At 52.2% G+C, this 23,586-nt stretch overlaps 2 protein-coding genes across 9 annotated transcripts; both read right to left on the minus strand.

The window, feature by feature from the left end:
* Positions 1-917: 917 nt before the first annotated feature.
* DCAF11 (DDB1 and CUL4 associated factor 11) lies at positions 918-9,326 on the minus strand. 8 transcript variants are annotated; one of them, XM_046654324.1, is made up of 15 exons: positions 9,189-9,326; positions 8,369-8,603; positions 7,348-7,475; positions 6,978-7,105; positions 6,637-6,701; positions 5,968-6,068; positions 5,613-5,759; positions 5,371-5,425; positions 4,946-5,014; positions 4,531-4,588; positions 4,258-4,443; positions 3,673-3,826; positions 3,102-3,254; positions 1,889-1,995; positions 918-1,791 (listed from the first exon to the last, which is right to left on the minus strand). In XM_046654324.1, the coding sequence occupies exons 2-15, from the start codon at positions 8,521-8,523 to the stop codon at positions 1,657-1,659; spliced, it is 1,641 nt and encodes a 546-aa protein (XP_046510280.1). In that variant the 5' UTR covers positions 8,524-8,603; positions 9,189-9,326; the 3' UTR covers positions 918-1,656. The 8 variants fall into 8 exon arrangements, 7 of the variants coding, with proteins under 7 accessions (XP_046510280.1, XP_046510283.1, XP_046510278.1 ...); XM_046654327.1 differs by having other exon boundaries at positions 8,392-8,736; positions 9,189-9,322; XM_046654322.1 differs by having other exon boundaries at positions 8,369-8,736; positions 9,189-9,322.
* Positions 9,327-14,946: 5,620 nt separating this feature from the next.
* On the minus strand, positions 14,947-23,466 carry PCK2 (phosphoenolpyruvate carboxykinase 2, mitochondrial). The gene is made up of 10 exons (XM_046654889.1): positions 23,292-23,466; positions 20,666-20,911; positions 20,036-20,220; positions 19,746-19,949; positions 19,201-19,388; positions 18,728-18,890; positions 18,238-18,456; positions 16,177-16,314; positions 15,790-15,885; positions 14,947-15,545 (listed from the first exon to the last, which is right to left on the minus strand). Exons 1-10 carry the CDS (start codon positions 23,318-23,320, stop codon positions 15,091-15,093), a joined length of 1,923 nt encoding a protein of 640 aa, XP_046510845.1. The 5' UTR covers positions 23,321-23,466; the 3' UTR covers positions 14,947-15,090.
* Between the last annotated feature and the right edge of the window lie 120 nt (positions 23,467-23,586).

Raw genomic sequence — 23,586 nt, forward strand, 5'->3', positions numbered from 1 at the left:
AGGCTGGGCATCTGGACAATTTATTCTTGTATCCTGTTTTGCGGTGAAATAGGTACCCCCATTACCCCTTGCTGTCTTTGAGAACCCCCAGAAGTGAGTATCCGGTTTGAAAATTGCTTTAGAGAGAATGAGGTGTTATGGGGAAAGACAGATCAGAGGTGGCTGTGAAGCCCGGCTCCCCTCTTGACCACACCATCGGTCTGTCTGCGCGCTGCCTGACCTCTGCACATCTCCACTTCCTCACCTGGTCAGAGGGTGGCTGTGAGGGGGGAGGAAGTCCTGAGTGTGAAGTGGCAGACGGGGCCGGGTGTCAGTGCCCACCAGGTTCTCTCTGGCTCTAGGCTACTTCTTCTGGAAGACTGGACCAGCACCAGGGCTGGCCCCACAGCAGAGCTGATGCGAGTTTTTTTTTTTTTGAGCAAGAGTAGCCCTGAGCTAACTACTGCCAATCCTCCTCTTTTTGTTAAGGAAAACTGGCCCTGAGCTAACATCCATGCCCATCTTCCTCTACTTTATACGTGGGATGCCTACCACAGCATGGCTTTTGCCAAGCAGTGTCATGTCCGCACCCGGGATCTGCACTGGCGAACCCTGGGCCGCCGAGAAGCAGAATGAGTGAACTTAACCGCTGCACCACCCGGCCGGCCCGATGCGAGCCTTCTGAGCTCTAATCTAAAATGTGCTTTTTTCCTGCTATCTTGATTTCTACTTGCTGGGAAGTTTCTGAGGTTGACAGGGACCGCCTGTTGCAAATCTCAGTTAACAAATGATTTTGGTGTTCCCCTTCATCTTGGGGCATCAAAAGGATGTTTTCTCCCACAGAGGAGCATATCTGAAGGCTTTGTTGAAACTATTTCCTTGAGGTGAGAGGATAAAAGACCTCAGACAGGAAAAAGAAAAGGAGGCAGAGACAGATACTGAGCCGGTTCCCACAGAGAGTTTATTGAGGGAGCCAAAGCCGCTGAGAGGACGAAGGAGTCCTATTTCAACAGCCCTCCTTGAAGCTGCTGGCCTCCAGCATGATGGACACGCTGGGAGGGGAGGGCCTGCCCTGTGTGGGGCCACACGGAGCCTCTCACACCACAGCCTGTCCTACCCCAAAGACCCAGACGTAGGAGAGAGAAGACACAATTCCCGTCCCAGGAGGGTGCCGAGGACACACCTCACCCATCCCACCCTCCCCTAAAGGGCTAGAGCTCTAGCCATTGGGACCTCTGGGAGAAAGGCCAGGACGCCTGGCCCTCTGATTGGCCAGTCTAATTCTCAACGTGAAGTCCTGGGCAATGGGCCCGGCTGACAGCTCAGTTCAGACCTGGCCCCAAGCATCTACTCTAGGAGCTAACACTTAACATCCACACATGATTAAAAACACACAGGACGGTTCTCCTGCTGACAAAGGCCACACCCCAGATAATGGCAGTCCTGCCAGAAACTGGCCAGAGATAGAGACCCAAGTCAACTGGGTGTGAGCACCTGAGACCACTCTGCCCCCCGGGGAGGATCTTCCAGGGCTCTGCTGGGGCCCTGAAGCCTGGGCTTCTGTTTCTCCCCATCCAATGTCGGTGATTTCCCGAAGATCCCCCAGAAGGGAGAAAGGAAGGAGGAGGCGGACAGCTTGTCAACAGGCTCACTCATGTATGAGGCTGGAGGTCAGGCCTACTGGGGCGAGGAAAAGGCTGTAGAGGGGTGGGGCACTGGAGCAGGGGTGCTGGGGCGTTCCTCGGACTCTGGCATGTCATCCTGGAAGTACTCAGCCTGGCGGTACTGCCACAGACGCAGGTTCCCATCCCACTGCAAGGCAGAAGGTGGCAAGTAGTCAGGGGGTGCTGCCCCCTCCCAGATCCAAGTCCCAGACACACAGTCACCCCCCTAACCCTCATAACCTCACCGAACTGCTGACAATCTTCTCCTCAAAGGGGTGCCAACTGACATCACGCACGCAGGCCTTGTGGTTGGTCAGCTTCTTCACGATGTGGCCGCTGAGGAGGTCGTACACTGTCCAGGAAAGGCCAGAGTGGACAAGGGCTGCCAGAGGAGCTTCTAACCACCCCTCATCTCTCCCTGAACAGCACCATGTCTCCTAGGCAACGTCCCACTCTCCCAGGGAGCAAAGCCCACACCAGAGGATGGTGTCATTCCTCAGTTTCTCTTCTTTTTCCCTACCTCAGGTTGAGGGTATGGTCTAGCCGAGTTTGGGTATCTCTGGCCCTGCGCTAAATTTCACCGGGTCTACAGTTAAGAAAATGCCATGTGGCTTTAAAGCTTTTAGCAGCAATTTTCTTTCTTTTTTTTTTTTTTAAGATTAGCCCTGAGCTAACATCTGCCGCCAATCCTCCTCTTTTTGCTGAGGAAGACTGGCCCTGAGCTAACATTTGTGCCCATCTTCCTCTACTTTATATGTGGGACACCTGCCACAGCATGGCTTGACAAGTGGTACACAGGTCCACACCTGGGATCTGAACCAGCGAACTGTGGGCCAACAAAGTGGAACGTGTGAATTTAACTACTGTGCCACCAGGCCAGACCCAGCAGCAATTTTCTAAAAAGCCCACAAGATATGGAAGGCACCACAAAAGTGAACAACAGGCTGTCTCCATAGGCGTGTGAAGCTCCTGCTCCGTATCTGGCCGGGGCTGCATCTTTCTCTCTTTATGGATGGGGCTCCGTCTGAGTGCCTGCCTCGGCAGGCAGGGCGCTGACTTGGGCTCCTTATATCTGTAGCTGTGTTTGTGTTTCTTTTCATGCATTTGTCCTGCTTCAGTGGCTGTCTGTCCTTTACTACTAGCTGCTGTCTTTTTGGGTCTTTCTTTTTATCTCTGCAATCTCTTTCCCTGACTAGCTAAAAAACAGAACGAAGCATATTTTTGGTAATCTATCATATTCACTGACGAGAATTCTATGTTCCTTCTCTTAATTTACAATGCTGATGGACAGAATGTTTTCTATTTCTCTGGGTAAGCCTCCTCCACTCCAAGCCAAATTAAATTCCACTTGTAGTCACCCCTGGGTTTTTCAAGGTGGTCACTGGTAGGGTTACAGGTGGAAGGCCAGAGAAACATTCCTGCCCTTCTCGAGGCCCCCTGTTCTGACACAATCCTTACCGACCACTTTGCCAGTAGAGCAGCCACTGTAGATGAACTGCTGGCCAGTGCTATGAGTGGGGGAGAATCGGCAGCGGATGAGGGTGTGCAGCACCCCGTGGCCCCTGTAGGTCATCAAGGAGCTGTCCCCAGGGAGCTTCAGCTTCCGCCAGGCTGAGTAGGGATGAAGGGAGAGCCCTAGGTCAGAGTCTGGATTCTCCTGTATCCCCAGTCCTTAGCAAAGATCGATGCTCACAGACAATCGCCTTTCCAATCCCCAACTGGTGGCTCTTTCCCCAGCTAATGGTCAGCTGATATTCACCAACAGGGCTCGGCAGGTTGTTAAGATACTGAAATACTTTTGCATTGGTTGGTTCTGAGTGATCCCCAGTCCCCAGCTGTGGGACCCCTGGCTCTCCCATGGTGCAGCAAACAAAGAGTTAATGCCTGGCAAGGGGGAGTGGGGAGAGGGTTCCAGGACTCGGCTCCAGGCTACAGCCACATCTATATGTCCATGCCAGGCATTCAATATTTTAACTACCACCCCAAACTCTTCATTCTCCAGACCTCAGGTTCCACCTTCCACTCTCACCTTTTTTGGGCACCTGCTGCCAGCGGTAGTCCCAGTTTTGCTGTGTGGCAGCCTGGCGTGAGGCTTCCATGCCTTCCCGGCTGGAAAAGCGTCGGATATCCCAGAGCTTGATGGTCTGGTCTTTGGAGTTAGAGATGAGATACCGGGCATCACCCTGTCAATCCCAAGATGGATAATGAAGCGTCAGAGTTTGTAGAAGTCAGGGTCTGTCAGTCCGGCTCCCGTTCTCCAGTTGAGGGGTAAGAACTCCAGGCCTCTGACTGTGCTTGCCTCCTTCATCCAGGCGAGCTCACCATCAGTTTTCTACCACAGATCCTACCCCTGGCTAAGTTTCCCCTTCTTTGCCCAGGGCATTGGCTGGGCCTCCTATTCTGTCCTGGAGTAGATGTCTTCTACAGAAAGCCCTGCCCTGCAACTGGTGGGTACCGATGCGTCTCATGTTTCCTGGCTTAAGACCTTTCCCTAAACTCCAGCTCTTGCAAACCTTGGCTGATAAGGAGCTTGGCAAGGTCCCACACCTTTGATGCCCTCCTGGACAACAGGAACCTTAGCAGCCTGGCTGTGCAGTCCTGTCTCCTTGCCTACCTTGCTGTCAATGAAGGTGATGCCATCCTGGTGTCCAGCCAGTGCACCCACGGGCTTGGGGTCATCTTCCCGCATGGTACGTCGATCCCACACTTTGCAGATGGCATCATCACCCCCAGAGAACAGGATTTGAGAGCTTATGTCAGCAAAGGCCACTGCGTTCACATCATCCTCATGGGACTCAATCTAGGGGAGAAGGAAGCCAGGATACCTTTAGGTCTTCTTCTAGGCCAAGGACCAGGAGGCAGAGGCCCTAAGTCTCAGGAGCAATACCTGAAGGGTGCGCCGGTTCTGGTCTCGATCAAAGACATACAGGCAGCCGTCATTGGCCCTGAAAGGAAAGGGATAAAGAGGGTCCCTGAGCCAGGTTGGAGAGGACCAAAGCTATGTGCGTTCTGGACCAGTCCCTCTTGTGAAACTGGCTGCAGGGCAAGCCCTTGTCTTTTCTTATACAGGAGGTGGGAGAAGAATTAGCTGTGTTTGCAAGGAGGGTTGAGACCTCCCATCTCATGCTGGAGAAATGGTAAGCAAGAGGTGAAACAAGTCGTTAACCTTGCCCTTGGAGCAGGGCTAGTTGTTCTCCAGCTGCCTGGGGAGGGGTGTCCTGTGCCCACTCTGTTACAGCAGAGCTGGTCTCTGGGAGAACTCCCACCTCGCTAATGGGGGGAGACATCCTCTGAACACTCACCCTCCTAGCACTTCTCGTCCATCGGAGGAGACAGCAATGGAGAAGACAGCAAAGCGACGCTCATCTGGCCTGAAAAGAGCAAAGAAGAAGCCAGGTTAAGTGGACTTTCCTCCAGCCTTTGATAATCTACACAGAATCTGACGTGGGTTGCAAGGCACACTTCTAAGGGGAGAAAGAAGTCCTGCCAACACGTGCCAGAATGTGGATCACCTCAGTGAGAACCCAGAAATAATCCTGCAACCATCAATTTTACCCTGGTCCTTGGGCTGACAGGATGGGTGGCTCCCTCCCAGGAATCCACACAGAGAAACTGGCAACCAGTGTACTTTTCCCTCTAAGCAGGAGTCTCAGTTCAAGAGGTTTGCTCCTGGAGAGCCTTCGCTGAGAAGCTTCTGATGAGTCTGACCAGGAAGGGAAGCCAGTACCTTAGATCCAAGGCAGTGTGTGTGTCTCCTTCCCCGTAGATGTTGCAGATATGAACTTAAAAGAAGCAAGAGAAACAAGAATCTTTCAGGGCTGCAGGAGGGAGATGGAACAAAGGGCAAGGATGTCGGCTCTGAAAGTAACCTGCCCAGGAGATGGCGTGGAGTCCTGGCTCAGAGGAGATGGGCATCTGGAGACCTCAGGTCCCAGCTAGAAAGATACTGGAAGGCTGGGGCATACTCACTGTAATCAGACCAGCTGGAGTATAGGAAGTGGTTCCCATCAGGGGTGAAAGCCACATCCAGGACGCTCCAGCCTACATCCCGGGCCTTGATGCTCTTGAATTTATGAAAGCGGCCATACCGGCAGTCGTACAGTCGGATTGTCTGGTCTGTGTAAATGGGGATCAGGCAGAATTAGGGAACATCCTCCTCAATCCTCCCTAGATCAGACCACTCTCACTCAGTGCATCTGTGAATTGTACTCTGGCTAAGCATCCCTAAGCCAGGGTCTGAGCTCCCTGGGTTTGGGGCTTTCTAGCCTCAGGCAGGAGGAACGTTCCTTGTTCCAGGGAAGTTTGTAGGACCAGGGTCTGGTACCTTGGCAAGCAGACATGAAGATTTGACCATCTTTGCTGTAGATGCCACAGAAAGCCTTCTGAGAGTAGGTATCAGTGAAGGCCAGATCATTGGGCAAGAAGCTGAGAAAGCAGAGAGAAAGCGAGGGTGAAGGGAGCTCAGGATGAGGACTGTCCCAGTGAGCAGAATCCTAACAGAGCTGTTGTGAGGACAAGGGCGTTCTTCCCTTTTGGCTTTGGGTACAATCCCCTCTCTTTCACTCTATCATCATCTCACTTTCTATACTTTTTTTTTTTTAAAGATTGGCACCTGAGGTAACATCTGAGCCAACTCTTTTCTTTTCTTCTCCCCAAAGCCCCCCAGTACACAACTGTACATTCTAGTTGTAGGTCCTTCTGCTTGTGGTATGTGTGACCCTACATCAGCATGGCCTGATGAGCAGTGCCATGTCCACGCCCAGGATCCGAACTGGCGAAACCCTGGGCCGCTGAAGCGGAGCACGCGAACTTAACCACTCGGCCACTGGGCCGGCCCCTCAACTTCTATACTTTTCTACTTTATTTACTCTCAAGGTTTTAACCCCATTTCACTAAGTTTAATATCCCTGAGGATCCTCTAACACTATCCCTTGAAATTTATGGGATAAGACCTATCTGGCCCTTAGAATCTCTCCAGCAGCCCCATACTCACTGAGACATCACTCGAGACTGTTCTCCAAGGGAGAAGCTTCCCCGGTGGCAGAGGCCCCGTTCTCTCTAAAGGAAGGGATTGGGGAATATTGCTAGCAGAAACAGCGGGCCACTTCAGCCACACCAAGCCCCCTCCTCCAGAGATATTGCTTTGCTACAGCAATGGACACCACACACAGTGGTATGTCCCACCAAGCTCCGATGCAGGCTGGCTAAGAACTCTCCAGCTCCAGACCTTGAGGCTTCCTTGGAAAGTTTACTTCCCTCTTCTCTGGGGCTGGCAGAGCTTCTGGCTACCTGGACAGGCCTGCTGCCAGGTTGACTGGAGAAGGAGAGGCCTACCTGGTGCAGCATTTGAGGAAAGCTGTGCTCCTGGGCTGCCCGCTTAAGCCCCAGCCGCCCTGTGGCCAATTCCACCTGCGTCTTGATCTCATTGCATTCCAGTTCCCGGGTGTCAGGGGTTGCATCCACTATGAGTACCAAGGAGAAGTTTCATCTTAGGTCTTCCAGCCCCAGAGGACAGTCAGCAGAACTGTGCCCCCAAGTGCACTCAATGTGGCTTAATCTACTGGGGCTGCAAGGACTCCCTCATTCCCTGAATCACCTCATCTTCTTTCAACTTAACCTATTGCTCTTTGCCAAAATTTTAAAAAAAGAGGTTTTCTAGGGAAAGCCTTCTGATGTTAGGGTCTCGGTCTGCCATTCCTCTTACCGGGTGGGTTGTATCGGTCCCCGAGACGACCATCCCAGGCACTGTCATGCTCTTCCTCCGAGTCCGAGAGGGCCTGGATGAGTTGTAAATTTGCTGCACCTCCTCCCTGCACCAACCTCACTTGGCCTCTGTGAAGAGACCCCCCCACGATAAAGGAGATGATCCCTTCCCCAAACCTACCAAATTCAGGGTCAATGGCTATCCAGCTTAGACCACCTGGTACTCAGACCCTCATACCGTCCCCACTTTGAGGTTTGAGGCTGACCAGACGTTGGCTATTATTTTCAGTCTCCTATAACATGCAGTAGGAAACTAATTCTCACTCTTACAGCAGGAGTAGAGAACCCCCATATTGCGTGGAGGTTGACAGACCTACTAAATTGACTTCCCAGAGAGCTAAAAATTGTGAGAGCGTTTCCTGCTGAGCCTCAGCCTGAGGAGTCCAGCACAGAAAACAGTATTCCAAAGGGATCCCCACTCTTGTCTTCTCCCCAAGGAGCCAGAGCTAAGAAAAAAAGGCAGCTGCACCCTTCTCCAGTCAATTCCTGGTGGTCACTTCCCTCAAAGCGTTCTTTCCTCAAGAACAGGGCAAGTGTTAGATTAATTTAAACTTGTTTTTCAAGTAAATCCACATGGCCTCATACCACATGTCGATAACGTCACTAAAGTTCAACACCCACCTCCCAACTTTTCTCTCACCCTTTACATCACTCCTTTCCCACCAGGTCCCCCCTCCCCTTTTTTTTTACTTACTTGGAAAATAGATGACATTTGTGTAGTCATCGCTAGAGAGGCTCCCCTGAACGGTCCTCTCAAACACAAGAGCGAGTCATCCTGGTGACCCTCTCTGGGCAAGAACCGCTCTTACTGGGTATGGTGCTGAGTGCCATGAGCGTTCTGCTCAAACAGAACAGCTGTCCTGGGCTAATCCCATTCTCTATCCTCTGTAACTCCCCTGCCTGGAGTTGGGATCAAGGGGCTGTGGTGGCGCCTGGTGGCGACACACCAGAGGGAAAGTTACCTGCGGAGGAGATAGGCCAGTACCTGGGCCAGATCCACATCTTCATCCTCCTCTTCCTCTTCCTCACTCCGACGAAGGCCAGCCCCTCTTCGGGGCAAGCCGTCGGAGGGGTCTCCGGACCCAGTTCCTGCGCTGCTGCTGTTCCGTGATCCCATCTTCTGGTCACAGCATCCTTAGGTTCTGCGTAGGGACTCCTCCTGTCACTTCCTTGGGTTTGGTGAGAGCAAAGCCTGCTCTAGAAATACCAGGGTGTCCTGAGATAGGGCGGTAGCTCTCTCTAGGAGGGCGACCCTTTCTAGGGACTGAGGTACCTTCTCTTCAGTCTGTGACAACTCCCAAGGCTTCGGGAACACAAACCTTTCCCAATCCTGCCAAGCAAAAAAGGAAAGAGTGAAGCCTGGGCGCTACCCTAGCTCACCAATGAGAATCCTTTGAAGAAGAATTTCTCAGTTCTCTACCTCAAACTCACCTATCAAAGTCCCTGGCGGGGGGGTGGATTCCCAGGTAACCTCTCTGGCCGACCAATCAAAACCCCTCGCGGAAGAAAGCGCCTCATTAGCTTATCTCATCTAGCCAATTAGAAGACTTAGAACTCAAAGACCCCCGACGCCCCCCTTACCGACCAATCAGAGCGCTCTCTTGCGAAAGCCGGCAGCAGAGACAACCAATGAGGTTAGCATTCGGCCTAACACCCCCTCCTCCCTTGCCTCACGCCCACGTGGTGTGCCGGGGGTGTGTACGCCCAGGGGGAGGCAGGGAGGAAGCCGAGAAGCACCTCCCACTGAAGCCGGCGGTTACCGCCCCGCGCGAGACCACCCACCAGCCAGGAGCTGTCGCAGGACCCGCAGCGGCGCGAGGCCTTGTTTACGCCGACTGCCGCCGCAGCGTCGGCCAACCGCTCCGCCGTCACGCGCCGCCTTCGTCACGTACCTCCCGGCTTCCCGGCCGGCGGACTGTTAGACGTCACGCGACGCCCCTGATGGCCCCGCCCCCTTGGCCCGCTAACTGGACAGAGGAGCACGGTGATTGGCAGGTGGGCGGGAGAAAGTTTGTGAGGGGTGTAAAGGGAGTAGAAAGTGCGCGACTGTGGAGCGGCGTTCGCTCCTTAGGAGTAAGTGGGGAACTGGCTACTTCCTGAATCAGAGACCCCGGAACTAGACTTCACGGCTGACAGCGGGGCTTACGAAAGAAGTTGGTGGTTCTCTACCGAGAGCTGTGTTAGCGAGGGCTACAATTTGCCGTCAGCCTCTAAAGTTCATTTGGCTTCGCACTTTTCAGACGATCTCTAAGGGTCATTCCGACTCCCCCCCTCCCTCCCATCCTTCCTGCTTTCACAGGCTGCAGCTTCCGTAGGACCTGCCCCAAGGGGTGCCCGGCGCCTTTGGGGTGTGTTCCTGTCACAGATGGGGACCTGGACCTCCACACCCTCCCTTCCGGGTTTAACTGCCAGAAGCCTTGTTCTTGTGGGGACCGCCCAGTCTAGACCTCCCCTTCACCGTTTTAGCAACTTTTTAGATGACCCCTGGCTTCCCTCCGCTGTCTTTGTAGACGCTCCCTAACACAGCCCGGGTCTCCACCGGCCTCTAGTGTTCCGGCAGTTCCCTTAGACGTTCCCCGGGCCCTCTGGGATTTGCAGACCTTCCCTAGACCTTCTGTCCCCGCGATTCCTCTCCGCCCCTGGCCACTGGTTGGGGGAGGGCACGCGTCACCTCCTACCCCCTCCTCGGTTTATGAGTAACCGGGCTGAGTCCAAGGCCAGGACTTGCCACGTCCCGGGATCCTCGCCCAGTGACCTCGCTGTGCTGGGTGCAAAGGCCCGGGGTCCAAGCTGCACCTCGCTCCCCCGGGCCGCCCTCCCTTACAAGTGCTCCGAGCTGTCCCCTCCCAGAGGCCCCCGAGGGCAGGGAGGGCTCTCGGTTCCCCTGGGCCCCCCTTCTGGGACTCACTCTTCCCGGGAGGGCGAGGGTGTGGCCAGTCCTTCGGGTGTCGTCTCCTGATCTCTAGACCGCTAGACCGGAGCTTATCATCTCTGGTCATCAGCGCCAGCTGCATGGGCATGCGACCTGTGCAGTCGAACCCGTACTTGGTGTAATGTGCTGTCGCCGCCTTGAAATTCTCAAGTGTTGAACGAGCACCCCGCATTTTCATCTTGATCTGGGCTCTACTTCTTATGTAGCCAGTTCTGCCGGTCACCCGTTTCTTACTGCCAGATTACTTACTATCTGTGCTCTATAACATTTATTGAGACCTTAGCGTTCTGTGATTTTGGGGTTATCCAGCCTGGAAAATCTGGAATCGTTTTAAAAGATGATCTTTCCCTCCTCTTTGCCCTTTAAATTCAAGTACTGTATATTCTTTAGCTAATCAGTTGAGGTTGTTTTCACAGTTACCACCCCAAATCAAACTGTAATTACTTCATGTCTCGTCTAGTTGATCCGCTGGAAGAACTCTCCTCTAATAGCATTTAGTTCTTAAGAGCCAGCAAGTGATTCGCTGTTGTTTATTTTTGCAAATACAAATTTCCAAATTTGTGTCTGTTTTTTACCAGCCTGGTGTTATGTTACTTCAGCCAAACAAATATGCCCATAAATTCCTTGCTTGTTTCCACCTCCACACCTTCCCAGGATAATTTCTTATCTGGGGGAAACTTTGTCACTACCACTCAGACTCCCTTTCTCTCCACCCATTGGTACCATTTCCAGGAATCTAGCCTGGATGGATATGCTAAATCTAGCATAAAGATTTCTATTCAGCAATTATTGATCATAGTAAAACACTGGAAACAAGATAGATCCAAATATACTACAATATGGAGGGTGAAGGGGATTGGTTAAATAAATTATGGTCCACATGGTGGACACAGAAGTACCAGGCAGCCATTAAAATGATGTTGTAGTCTTCTATTTTTATGTCATGGGAAATTGTGTAAGTTACATTGTGAGGTTTAGAAAAAGGTGGTAGTCAGTTCTTCTGGTGACATGTTGTGGTGGATGCAAAAACAATATGGTTTCAATTTTTCATAAAAAAGTGTAAAAATACCCAGGCTCATTATGTCATGAAACAAATAATAAAATGGAGAAGGTCTTGCACGAACTAAGGACAGATGTATAGGATGAACAAAGCATTATGCCTAATACCATTTGAGCACCAGAAGTCCACAAAAAACAAAAGCTTCTGTTAAACTCATCTCCTTAATAATGCATTTTTTGGTTACCGCTTTCTTCTTCTCCTTAGCCTCTTCTCCTCCTTACCACTTACAAATTCAGTTTAAAACTGAGTAAAATCTAAATTCAAGCCTTTGAAATAGGGAACTTGTACATTATTGAATAAAACATTTAAAAGTCATGGTAAATGCTAAAAAAAGATCTGAGATTTTTGTGACCGACATGAGTCTTAACATCAAATTGAACGCTTAAGAATATAGGATTTCATCTCTGGATCCATTGATTGATTTTTTTGTATGTAAAAGATTTTTAAGCCTATGGCTTTGATTATGTCACTTGTGACATAATATTTTTAAAATGTATATGAGCATTTGTGTCTTAGGATATAGTATGTGTTCCATTGAAATAAAATGGTATTTCTTTAAAAATAGTTATAATTAAGTCATTTTGCTAAACTCTGTGGGCCTTCCCTCTCCTGATTTTGAAATTTGGCGTGTTGCTTGGTGACGATTTGTAAAGTGCTTTTTATTTGGGCAGCCGCTACTGTCTCCAGCTACACTTAAAGCCACTTAAAGGCACAGAGAATTTTCCTACCTTCAGCACCCATTTTGGGAGGGTCCTGGTAAGTGCTAAGTAAATGTCAGCTAGTTGACTTCCTGTCTGACCTGCTTTGGGCTGTTTCCTGCTCATCAGCATCTCCACTAGGTGGCGGGCTGGGCTAGAGAAGAAAGAAGGAAAGCAAATTTTTCTTTTTCTGGCTAACCTTGTCCTCCCTCTGGGCCGCTCCAGCGCCTAGCCTGGTGACTGCACAGAGCTCCTGGGACACGTGTACAGTTCCGGGCAACACAGGGAAAGTTCTGTGTTCCAAAGTGATTCATGACATGTGTTTATTTATACATTATCTTCTTTTAGCATTCTGTGTATAGAAGGAAAGGGGGAAGTATGCTAATTTACCCAGGCCTTAAAATGTGTTGACTATAAGGCAATTGAGTAATCATGGCATTTCTAATACTCTCAAGTCCTGTGTCCTTGAGAACCAGAATTTTTTTGTGTGGTGGATGGGAGGTATTGATGTGATATAGAAGTTAGAAACCCTTTAGCCTTGAGTTTGAATAGGAGCTATCAGAATGAATTTATAAGGTGTTTTATCTTCATATCCCTATCCACCAAAAAGGTCGAGAAACAATGACCAAGCCAGGAGCAATGAACACTCCTACCACCCGGATCTGAAAATACCATTTCCGCTGGTAAGAAACCAGAGCTTGGAGAAACGGCTCATTCCAAGTCTGGGGCAGAAAATGCACAAGATGAGTGTGGAATAGCTTATCTTACCAGAGAGCAAAGAGGCCAGCAAACACTGTCGGGGTGATGTCAAAGGGACTCAGGAGCCCAGCTCTCACAGACAAGGATGGGACAATTTGAGCATTAATAAGGATTAAAAAAGGAAATGCAAGGAAGTGAGTCACACACACCATGGTATCCATTTATGCCAGGAAGGGCGGGCTGTGATGAAGATGAAGAACATGGTGGTGGGGGGATTTTGGGCGTCTGGCAAATTTCTGTTTCTTTCTCTAGGTGATGGTTTTAACGGTGTTCACTTTATATTAGTTTACTAAGCTATATTCTATTTGTTTTGTATGGTTTTCTGTATCTGTGTTTTATTTTAAAATAAAAAGGTTAATTAAAATGTGTTAACTATTTTTTATCATCTATCTGGAACCTCAGGGCATGTAATTCAATGTTATTCGAATTGACAGAATCATTTTTAAGGCTCACACCTTCACATCGCTGTGCGTTTAGATACCAGAAAGGTGCCCGGAACCTCAGTCCCCTGCCTCTTTCCTGGAGGGACTTATTTCCAAACCTGTTTTCTTTCTCCCCTAAATCTTATTTACATTGCTCATTTTCCTCTAAAACTATAGAGGCAGCAATACATAATATAGGCTTACTGGGCCTACCCTAATCAATATAGAGTGGGAAGGTGAGGATGGCTAACGTATATTTAGTGGTTACTCCAGGCCGAGCACCGTTCTGAGTGCCAGGCTCCCCTGACTCTTAATCCTCCTAACAACACTGTGAGGTGTAGGCATATCCCCATGTTACAGATGAAGAAACTGAGAGGACCCCTGGCTTGAGTCTACTATGTGCCTAGTATCTGTCTTATGCTGCCTCTGATCATGTTTCAGTTATCATGTGCTATTTGCGAAGCTGAGGATTTGGCTATATATTTTTTAAGTGTCATGTACTCCATTGCTAACTGTGTTTTAACATGTGATCCACTCTGACCTCTAGATTCTTTTCTGCTCTCACACATTGTAGCTGGTTAATGGCTTTTTTTCTATGAGATCACTTGGTGTTTCCTCCTCCAGTGTTTTCTTTTGAGGGAATTCCCAGTAATTCCATTTTATTTGTTGAAGTTTGTTCTCATTTTCTGGGTACAGGCTTCCATCTTACCCACCTCAGTTTATACATTCACTCAGCCTGATCCAGATCACAGGTGAACTTATCCTCAGCTGATGCCCCTGATTTATGTAGGATCATCACTGTTTTTGTAATTTCCTTCTAAAGTTGACTTCAGAGGAGTTTAGGCCAAGGCCTTGCTACTCAAACTGTGGTCCTGGACCAGCGTAATCAATATCACCCAGGAGCTCATAAGATAAACAGAATCTCCGGGCCACCCCAGACTTGCTGAATGAGAATCTGCTTTTACAAGATCCCCAGGTGATTCATACGCACTTTTACGTTTAAGTGAGAAGCATGGGCTAGGTGACTTCTAAGATCCTTATAGTTCTACAAGTCTGTGCTGCTAGGAGAGTCTATGCAGTCATTGTTTACCGTTGGCTCTAAATTCACTAGCTGTGTGGCCTTGGGCAATTACTTGACCTCTCTGTGCCTTTGTTTCTTCATCTGTAAAATGCCTCAAAGTTGTTTTGTAATGTGCTTAAAACAGTGCCTGGCACACGGAAGTTACTGTAGAAGTGTTAGCTGTCTTAATATTGAATAAACGCTCACGAATACTTTGCAAGTCCCAATTTCAGGTCAGGCAGGAGGAAGAGGTTTGAGAATCAACAGTGAAACCGCTTCACTGGAGAATGGGGTTACAGAGGCTTCTGTGTGTCTGAGTGGGAAATCAGGAAGTTTAGGCTGGAGGCTATACTGAGCAGCCGGCAGAGGCCCCCGTCTTTTTAAGACCTCAGGACTCAGAGTAGATAGTGCCTTCTCCCAGAAATTCCTACTTATACGGCCCAGTGGTAGAGCTGCCTGTAAGATCCTTGATACCACAAGGCTGTGTCAGGCCAGGCCACACTGGGCGCCAGCTGCTTGGAAGGGCTGGAAGAAGATTGTGAAGTTGGTGTTAGAGGGAAGCCTGTGAAGATCGGTGGGAAATAAAAACAGCACAAATGTTACACAAAATAAGTGAGCATCTCTTATTATTGGTCAGCGTGTGGGGGCAGGTCTGTGGCCTGGTCTCCCGGCACTCCGAAGATATAACTTATATCAAATTGCTCATATTTTCCGCAAGCTTCCTGGCTCTCCTATTCCTACAGGGGACTCAGGTCACATTCTGCGCACACGTCCCTCCAGCGCCTCCAGCTCAGCCAACACTTCCTTGGGCAGATCCTGGTTGACCTGCTCGGTCAGGTAGCTCCGAATGTCACGAACCTCCTGTTCCCAGAAGTCCTTTGGGAGCGAGAATAGCTGGGTGGTGTCTATGGCTCCCAGGCCACTGAGATCCAAGGCACCTTCCTTTGGCACCAGCCCAATGGGTGTCTCTTGGGCACTGTCCTCCCCCTCTAGCCGCCGGCAGATCCAGTCCAGCACCCGAGCATTCTCTCCAAAGCCTGGCCACAGGAAGTGGCCTGCCTCATCACGCCGGAACCAGTTGACATGGAAGATGCGAGGCAGCCGGACCCCCTTGCGCCCCTCCATGCTCAGCCAGTGTTCTAGGTAGCGCCCAAAGTTGTAACCGAAAAAGGGCCGCATGGCAAAGGGGTCGTGCATGATGATCTTTCCTAGGGAGGGAAGCAGGCTAGGTAAGGAATCTTCTTCCTTACTGGAGAAGAGAAGGGTACCCTGCTGCAGCTGGAAGAAGTTGTGAAATGTTTGTGGTTCTGGAATATCCTCGGGCAGGGTGAAGAGAAGGGACTGGGGGAAAGGTACATGTGGGAGGGGGCAGGCAGAAGGAAGATGTGGCTCAGGAAGGGAGGGAAGAGGCAATGTGGGCACACGGGACAGGGGCAAAGGGAGGGCGCTCACCCTTGTGTTCAGCCGCAGCAGTGGACTCGGAGCGCATGGCACTGCCCACAAACACCCCGTGGCGCCAGTTGAAGGCCTCATATACCAGGGGTACTCCTAGAATACCAGTGAACAGGGTCACAGGCAGCCCTTCTCTTTGGACCCTCACTCCATCCCTTCTGGTGATCCCGACTCCTAGTTTCTGTCTCCTAGGACCTCAGCTGTCCCACTTTCAAACCCCATGCCTCCCCCCAATTTTGCATTTTCCAGGGCAGAGCTCTGAAGACAAACAGCTCCAGTTGGTGATCCAGGCTGAGACTCCCTGAGCTTTAAGTACAAGAGGGAGGTGGGCCCTGATTTACAGCCAGACCCTTTATGGAGAAGGCATGGAGCCTATTTGAGGTTTACCTTTGGGTCTGCGGCCTCCAAAGATGATGGCATCAATGGGGACACCCTCAGGCGCTTCCCAGGCTGGGTCTATTATGGGGCACTGGCGAGCCGGGGCACAAAAGCGAGAGTTGGGATGTGCACAGGGCTCCTTGTCACCTGGCGGAGGAAATACAAATACTTTCACTTGCAAGGACATGTCCAAGGCCAACACACGTAGGCAGGTGCAGGCACTCTTGCGTGATTTCTTTTTGCCTCATCAGCTCCCTGCAACTTTGTGTGATAAGGAGTAGGGAGAAGGGGGCCAGGGACATCTCACCTAAAGGATCGGGTTATTTATCCATAATGGTTCAGCCAGCTGAGCTATGTGAGAAGAGTGGGAGAGGAACTGGGGTTCAGCAGGGTACTAAAGTTTATGCCAAACTATAGCCATGTGGCATTGAGCAGTGCTCAAAGAAATGGGGTTTGATATTGGCATAAGGTTATAATAGAATTTCCCCCCCAGAAACTATTTCTTTATTTACGGGGTTAGTATTTAAATAAACACTCAAACCTAAAGCGAAAACTAAGGCTGTCAGTTCAGTATTTTGGTCAATTGACTTTCCATCAGCAAACGGGAAGAAAGAATCTCCTAACTATCAAAATACAAACAGGAATTGATTTTAAAGCTAACAGAATTTTGGTGATTTCCCTCGGTCTGCTCAGACCCTGATGGAGTGACAGGGCTTGAAGAACTCAGACAAGGACATAACCTGGGCAGGCATAACCTGAGGAGCCAGGTGATCTGGCCTCTTTTGGGTGCCCCAGTGACAGGCTGGGACTGAGTCAGTGGTAGATGTGCAAGGCACCATCATGGGGGCCCTGAATTGACGCGGTGCCTTCTCTGCTGGAGGTTGCTGGTCAGACCAGGGGGGCAAGGGAGTCACAGAGCCAGCACTCCCTGCCCTCTTCCTGCCCCTCAGCTCCTGCCTCCACCATCAATAAGAGCCATCCCTTCCACTTCTGTCTTGTACTTTCATCAGCCCCCAATTCAGGAGCCTAGCACAGGGTATAATTCTGGGAACGGAAGCTGGGCACAACACATACTAGCTATACCCCTGAATCCAGAGATGATGAAAAGGTTGGGGGACTAGCCTGGGGAAATATGAAAGGTTCTTGGGTTTCTCAATTGGGTGGGGAGGCTGAGGAGGCTTAATGATGATGTTGGAGAAAATGAAGGGTGAGCAGATGACGAGGGTGACTGCTAGGCCAGCCTGGACAACTTGAATACAGGCTTCAGTGACCACAAGGCCACCCTCCCCTGCCATGTGCTTCTTTGCTCCCATCCTAGGTCTCTGGGCTCTCTCACTGCTGAAGGCCACTGAAAGCTGTGGGTCCAGAGAGCAGGGTAGGGGGAGGGGGCAGGGCTACAAGGCACATAGAGTAATGGCTGGGTTGAGAAACTAGCTTCTAGGAGAGGCTAAAGAGCTGGTCTGACTTGGTTTGGAAGGAGGATTGGGGTGTATGTGTTGGAAGGACCGGGGAAGGCTGAGGGTAACAACACTGACCTTTAGACAATGGTTATTATCCAAGGGGATGGTGGGAGCCAAGTGGCAGGGGGAGGGGCAGGCTTCTTCCCTCCTATTGGGTCAAAGTTTATGGATCTTTGAGCTCAATTCCTTCTGTAATAACTTTCAAAACAGTCCTTCTCTTTCTTTTTCTTGTGTGTGTGTGTTTTTTTTTTAACACTATCTAGCTTTTCCTATGTATTTGGCAGTGTGCTAAACCCTCTGCATGCATCATATAACGGAATCCTCCAACAACCTTGTGAGGTAGGTACTGTGATAACTACCCCATTCAGCTGACGAGGAAACTGATGCTCAGGAGGTTAAGCAAGTAAGCCAGGTCACAAAGCGAATACTTGGTGGAGTTAGGATGTGAACTGAGACCTTGCCTGGGGTTGGAAACTGCAAACATTCACAACTTCCTGTGCCTCCCAGAGTCCTGGAAGATGGCTGCAGGTTGTGGAGAAGGCTTTTACATCGTCAAGGTGCTGAGCCCTGAGGGCTGTGTCATGACACCCCCTGACTGCCCCCCACATACCAGGTTTCCAGGGTTTGCCCAACCAGGAGGTCACGGTGACGCCAGGTGAAAGAGGCTGGTCAATGCCCTCCCAGTACACGCCACCGTCGCTGGTCTCAGCCACGTTGGTGAAAAGAGTGTTACTCTGGATTGTGGCCATGGCATTGGGATTGGTGGTGGCAGAGGTGCCAGGGGCCACCCCGAAGAAGCCATTCTCAGGGTTGATGGCCCGGAGTTGCCCTGTCAGGAGAAGTGAAAGAAAAGACCAAACAGGAGGTGTTGAGAGGTGCGGCCACAGAAGGTCCTGCTCTGCCCCTCCCCGCCCTGACCTGGACCCGGGGGACGGGGAGAGGCCTTGTGTCTCTAGGGTGGCTGGGCTGCTGGGAGGTACAGGGCAGAGTTGGTTGTTTAGGAAAAGGTTCTTACTGACAAAGCTCTGGGAGCAGTGGAGGGGGGACTCCTATGCTATGGTAAGACCCAGAACCGAGAGTATGATCTGAGGGCCTCTCACCATCACTGTCAAACCTCATCCAGGCGATGTCATCCCCCACACATTCCACTTTCCAGTCTGGCAGTGCTGGCCGCATCATGGCCATGTTCGTCTTGCCACAGGCACTGGGAAAGGCAGCTGCCACATAGCGTTTCTTCCCCGCAGGGTTGGTGATACCCAGGATCTGCATATTGGGGAGACAGGGAACAAGGAGGAGGTCACCAAAGATCAGGCATGGTCTGCGTGGGAAGGACAGCTAGGGATTAATGGGGAGGACAGATGTTTATATACCGCCTTGCCACTGGGCCTGGGGTGGTGGCAAGGGGAAGCCCCCCGACATTCCACAGCCTGGGGCCAAAGCTTCGGGCATTTGGGCAGAGTCCCTGCCCACCAACCTGGCACCTGGTAGTGGGGAGGCAAGGCTAAGGCTGACTGGCCAGGCCCCGCCCCTGCCCTGCCCCCCGCCCCTGCCCAGGTCCTCACCAGGCCCTCACCAGCATGTGCTCCGCCAGCCAGCCCTCATCCCGGGCCAGTCGAGATGCGATGCGAAGGGCAAAACACTTCTTGCCCAGCAGGGAGTTGCCACCATAGCCACTGCCGAAGGAGACGATCTCCCGCTGGTCGGGCACGTGGCCAATCAGGGTTTTCTCTGGGTTGCATGGCCACTGGCTCACGGGCTCCCCTGGAGACAATGGAGTCATGGGGCTGCTAGCAGGGGCATCAGGAACGGGAGTGTCAGGGGCCAGAGGGATCAGGGATTGGCAGGAGAGACACTTGGGAGCAGTGGTGGTACCAATGAGTGGCTAAAGCCCCCCACCTCATAACGTCCTTCAGCTCCCATGCCCCTATTCTTGGACACGGGTAACTGACTTTTCCCCATCTTGTGCAAAGTGCTCTGCCAACAGCCTCACCCTAGCCCAGACTGCTGCCCTAGATCCTGGGAATTAGGTGTCTCACTAATCAGGATGGGGAAGATTTGGGGTTCCCTCCAAGAGCAGGCTGACCTCTGTGCCCTCCCCGGGGCAGAGCCAGCACTCACCTTGCCCTGTCAGGGGCTGGCCCACGGAGTGCAGACCCTTGACAAAGTCACCATCTCCCAGGGCCTGAAGCACAGGAGTCCCCAGCCGGGTCATGATACGCATGCTTGCCACCACGTAGGCCGAGTCAGTGAGCTGCACTCCGATTCGGGACAGTGGGGAGCCCACAGGACCCATGCTGAATGGAAGCACATACATGGTTCGGCCTATGGAGGAAAACACCACCTGGATGAAGGGTTCCAACCTGTTCATCCCTTCAGCACCCCCACCTCTGTGTCCTGGCCCTGGTTACCCTGCATGCAGCCCGGAAACCTCTCATCCATGGCCCGCTGGAACTCAGCTGGGGACATCCAGTTGCCCAGCTGCCCGCGGGCCCCACCAGCCACGAGGGGCACCGTGTCCCGTTGAGAAGGCGTTACAATCACCGTCTTGCTCTCTACTCGTGCCACATCCTTGGGGTCTGTGCGGGCCAGCCAGCTGGGGGAGACGGGATTATCAGGAAGATGGTGGCCAGCAGCCTCCCTCAGCCACAGACTCACGCTTTCAAGTCCAGCTGTGACTCTAGGCCTTCTGTTGGCCTATTGTTTCTCATTCATTCACTCCTCAGTCACTTCCTCCAGGTTTGGTCCCACCTAAGGGGTAGTTCCCATGACCCTGGTCCTGTAAAGGCCTCTACCCCTGGTAAAAACTCCCTGAACTTGTGAGTAAAAAAAAATAGCAAAGCCTTTTATTTGTATCAGCTTCATTTAACATAAAAATACCGACCAATCCCAATAACTTCCGATTCTATTTCCCCTAAAGCACTCACTCTTGCTCATTCCATTCAGATGGCCTAGCTAACTTTGATTTTGTCTTGGTTAACCCAAAGTGGCCTCAGTACAGCAGCTGCCCCCATCTCGCGATCGCTGGGCTCACAGTTTACCAGTTATTGTACTTGGGGAGCTTTCGGATGAGTCCCTGCTCCTCCAGCAGAGTCAGTATGGCCGTGTTCTCAGCCTCGGTCCCATCACAGATGTGGATGCCCTCTGGTTGGCACAGGCGGGCACTGTGCTCCACAAAGTCTCGAACCCCAGCAGGAAGCTGGCCCAGATCTCCACTGAATACTCGCAGGGTCTGAAGGCTGCGCCATGATGACCAGCCCCAGGGGCTCAGCCCACGCCAGCCAAGCCTGCAGGAGAAGAAACAGAGAGGTAACGAGCCAGGTGTTCTCATGGAGGACGGGCAACTGGAGCAGACGGGAAGTTTGCGCTGATGGGGAGCAGGCTAAAGCAGCTGTGGGTGCAGGCACCATGAAAAGCAGGTCGAAGTAGGTGTGTGGGATGGGTTCAGGCCACGTGTAGCTTGTGGCCTTTACGATGCTTAGTGAGGGTATCTCTTGGTCAGCAAGGGACAGGGCTCACCCAATGAACACGAAGGCACATGCCTGGCTGTGTGGAAGTGTATGTGTAGGCTCGCTGATGTTATTGCGGGCTTAGACCATGGCCATGTTTAATGATGTCTGGTCAATGTTTACAAAGGAGCAAGCGCCCTATGGCCCAAGTGTTGGTCAACTGTGCCCAGGTGACAGCTTCATACATCTGGTGTTTGAAGCCCTCATCCCTGTTCTTTCCATTCTCAAGTACAGTTTTTATAAGTTAAAAAGGCAGCTGTTTTTTTTCTTCTGGTGTGTATGCTGTAAGAATATGAAAGCCTCAAGCAAAGAACCCAGTCTTTGAGATGGTACAGTTCCAGGTTTCTAGATTCCTAGATTCTAGATGGTCCAGTTCCAGGCTCTTGCACAGAGAGTGGGTGACTGGATGCTGAGGTTCCAGGCATAGGATCTGCTGCAGCCCACCAGGGCAGACAAGGATTGCCTAAAGTGTTGCCATTGGGTAGGTATTTTTGAGCTGTGTGGAAGGCTGACTATTGGGGAGTGTCACTGGCTGGGGTTCATGCCTGGATGCCCAGGAGGGCAGGGTCCCTGTTGGCTCTCCTTTGAAACCCCTGGGAGAGGGAGAAGCAGGGTCTGCTCTGATTGGCTTGGACCCAGGGTGGAGTGACCCAGAGAGAGCAAAGGCCAAGAGAGGGAAGCTGCCTTTCTCCTATGCCAGAGCCTCACCCACCAGAAACTGTACCCCACACACCCAGGACCACGTGACCCTGTCTGTCCCCGGGCTCTCTTTCCTAGAGGACACATGCCTAGAGAGCTTTGCGTGTTGGTGGTAGGGTGCAATATCAGACCTCAGGAGGCTCAGACTCAGAGGGTGTGAGCCCGGGAAGGGAGAAAGCTCAGACCATGCATGTGGGGGCCGGAGCCTGGCTGGAGTGGAAGCTGGGGAAGCTTCCACTGGGCAGAGCAGGAGGGAAACCCAGTGTGGCCCCAAAGACAGAAGTGGAGGGTTCCTGGGACCTGGGTCTGTTCCTGACTCAGAGAGGTTTTCCCTGAGCACTTATTTTATTTTATTTTATTTTGCTGAGGAAGATTTGCCCTGAGCTAACATCTGTGCCTATCTTCCTCTATTTTTGCATGTGGGTCACCACCACAGCATGGCTGATGAGTGGTGTAGGTCTACAACCGGGATCTGAAACTGCGAACCTGGGTCTCTGAAGTGAAGTGCCCAGAACCTAACCACTAGGCCACGGGCCGGCCCCTCTGAGCACTAAGTTTAAAGGCACATAGTCCTGGCGAGAGCCTCTCTCCAGGGAAAGCTTGGCTGAGGGAGTCTCTTGAGAAGCTGCTCCACTCCCCTCCAGTCCCCTGAGTGGGACCTTCTCCTTTTCCTATGCTTCAGACACCACCCACAATGGCTGGGCAAGTGGAACCAGCTGTGGGAGAAGCATGGGGTCAGCTCAGACTCTGGGACAAAAGCTGGGAGAATGGGGGCTACAGAGGGAAAACAGCAAGCTGTGAAAAGGGGGAGAGGGCAGGCAAGCAGGGCCTAGGGTCTCCCATCCTGGACAGGAGATGAAGCCAGCCGTAGAAGAACTGAAGGCAACCTGGCCCCCTCCTCCACCTTGTTTCTCTCCTTCTCCTGGCCCCAGGTCCCTCTGGCTGGGTCCCGCTTCCCGCCAGGTTCCAGTGCGGGGAGGCCGGGGAATGGATGTTTACCTTCTACCTTCTTTAAGGAGCTCTGAGATCAATCCCCAGAGGCTCATGCACCCTTGACCCCAGGGCCCTACTGCTGTTCATCGCAACCTGGGGCACAGGAGTTACATCTGTAAAGGAGAGGAGGAAACACGGAGAATGGGTTCGGCGAGGGCGAGCGAGGAGGGAGAAGGAAGTTCTGAGAGTGGCAGATAGAGACCGCGAGGACAGAGATCAGCAGAGCAGGGAGGGGGAGGAGGTGACGGAAACCCAGAGACCCAGAGGGCTGAGGCCTCCCCGGATCTCCGGCGATACGAGACGCACGCCCGGCGAGGCCAGGGATCAAGACACACTCGCCCCCTGCCCGCCTCCTCCTCAGATGGGAAACAGGGCGGAGGCGGGCGAGCAGGAGAGCGCAACTGGCAGCCCCGGGGGGCGAGCGCGGCGGAAGGTGCGGGTCGGCCCCGGGCTGGGGGTCACTCACCGCAGGCCGGGGCGGTACACAGCGGCCATGGCACCTGGGCGGGGGCTGCCGGGTGACCGCGAGAACGAGCGGAGCCGGGGAGATATGGAAGGCGGGGAAGGAGGGAGCGCGGCGAAGCGAGCGGGAGCGGAGGTTCGGCGGGAGGCGCTTAAAAAGGAGGCGGGAGGGCGCAAGGGCGGAACCTAGCACGTCCTGCACGACCCTCTCTCCGCCCCGCCAGCAGGCCAGCAATCCCGGCCCCCGGGCTCCGGGCCCAAGGTCCGCCCTGCCGCCGCCCCACCCCCTGCATCCTAGC

This window comes from Equus quagga, chromosome 2 (genome assembly GCF_021613505.1).
Source record: "Equus quagga isolate Etosha38 chromosome 2, UCLA_HA_Equagga_1.0, whole genome shotgun sequence".
In the NCBI taxonomy this organism is placed as follows: Eukaryota; Metazoa; Chordata; class Mammalia; order Perissodactyla; family Equidae; genus Equus; species Equus quagga.

Bases quoted from the DNA above. Each gene is read 5' to 3' on its own strand.
- DCAF11 (XM_046654324.1), bottom strand. From the start codon at position 8,523: ATGGGATCACGGAACAGCAGCAGCGCAGGAACTGGGTCCGGAGACCCC. The intron at 6,069-6,636 runs GTGAGTATGGGG...CTGCTTTCTCAG, and splicing joins CAGTCTCGAGTGATGTCTCA to CTTCTTGCCCAATGATCTGG. The intron at 5,426-5,612 runs GTGAGTATGCCC...GCTTCTTTTAAG, and splicing joins CTCCAGCTGGTCTGATTACA to TTCATATCTGCAACATCTAC.
- PCK2 (XM_046654889.1), bottom strand. From the start codon at position 23,320: ATGGCCGCTGTGTACCGCCCCGGCCTGCG. The intron at 20,912-23,291 runs GTGAGTGACCCC...CTTCTCCTGCAG, and splicing joins GTGTACCGCCCCGGCCTGCG to GCTTGGCTGGCGTGGGCTGA. The intron at 15,886-16,176 runs GTAAACCTCAAA...CTGGTATTCTAG, and splicing joins TGGAGGCCGCAGACCCAAAG to GAGTACCCCTGGTATATGAG.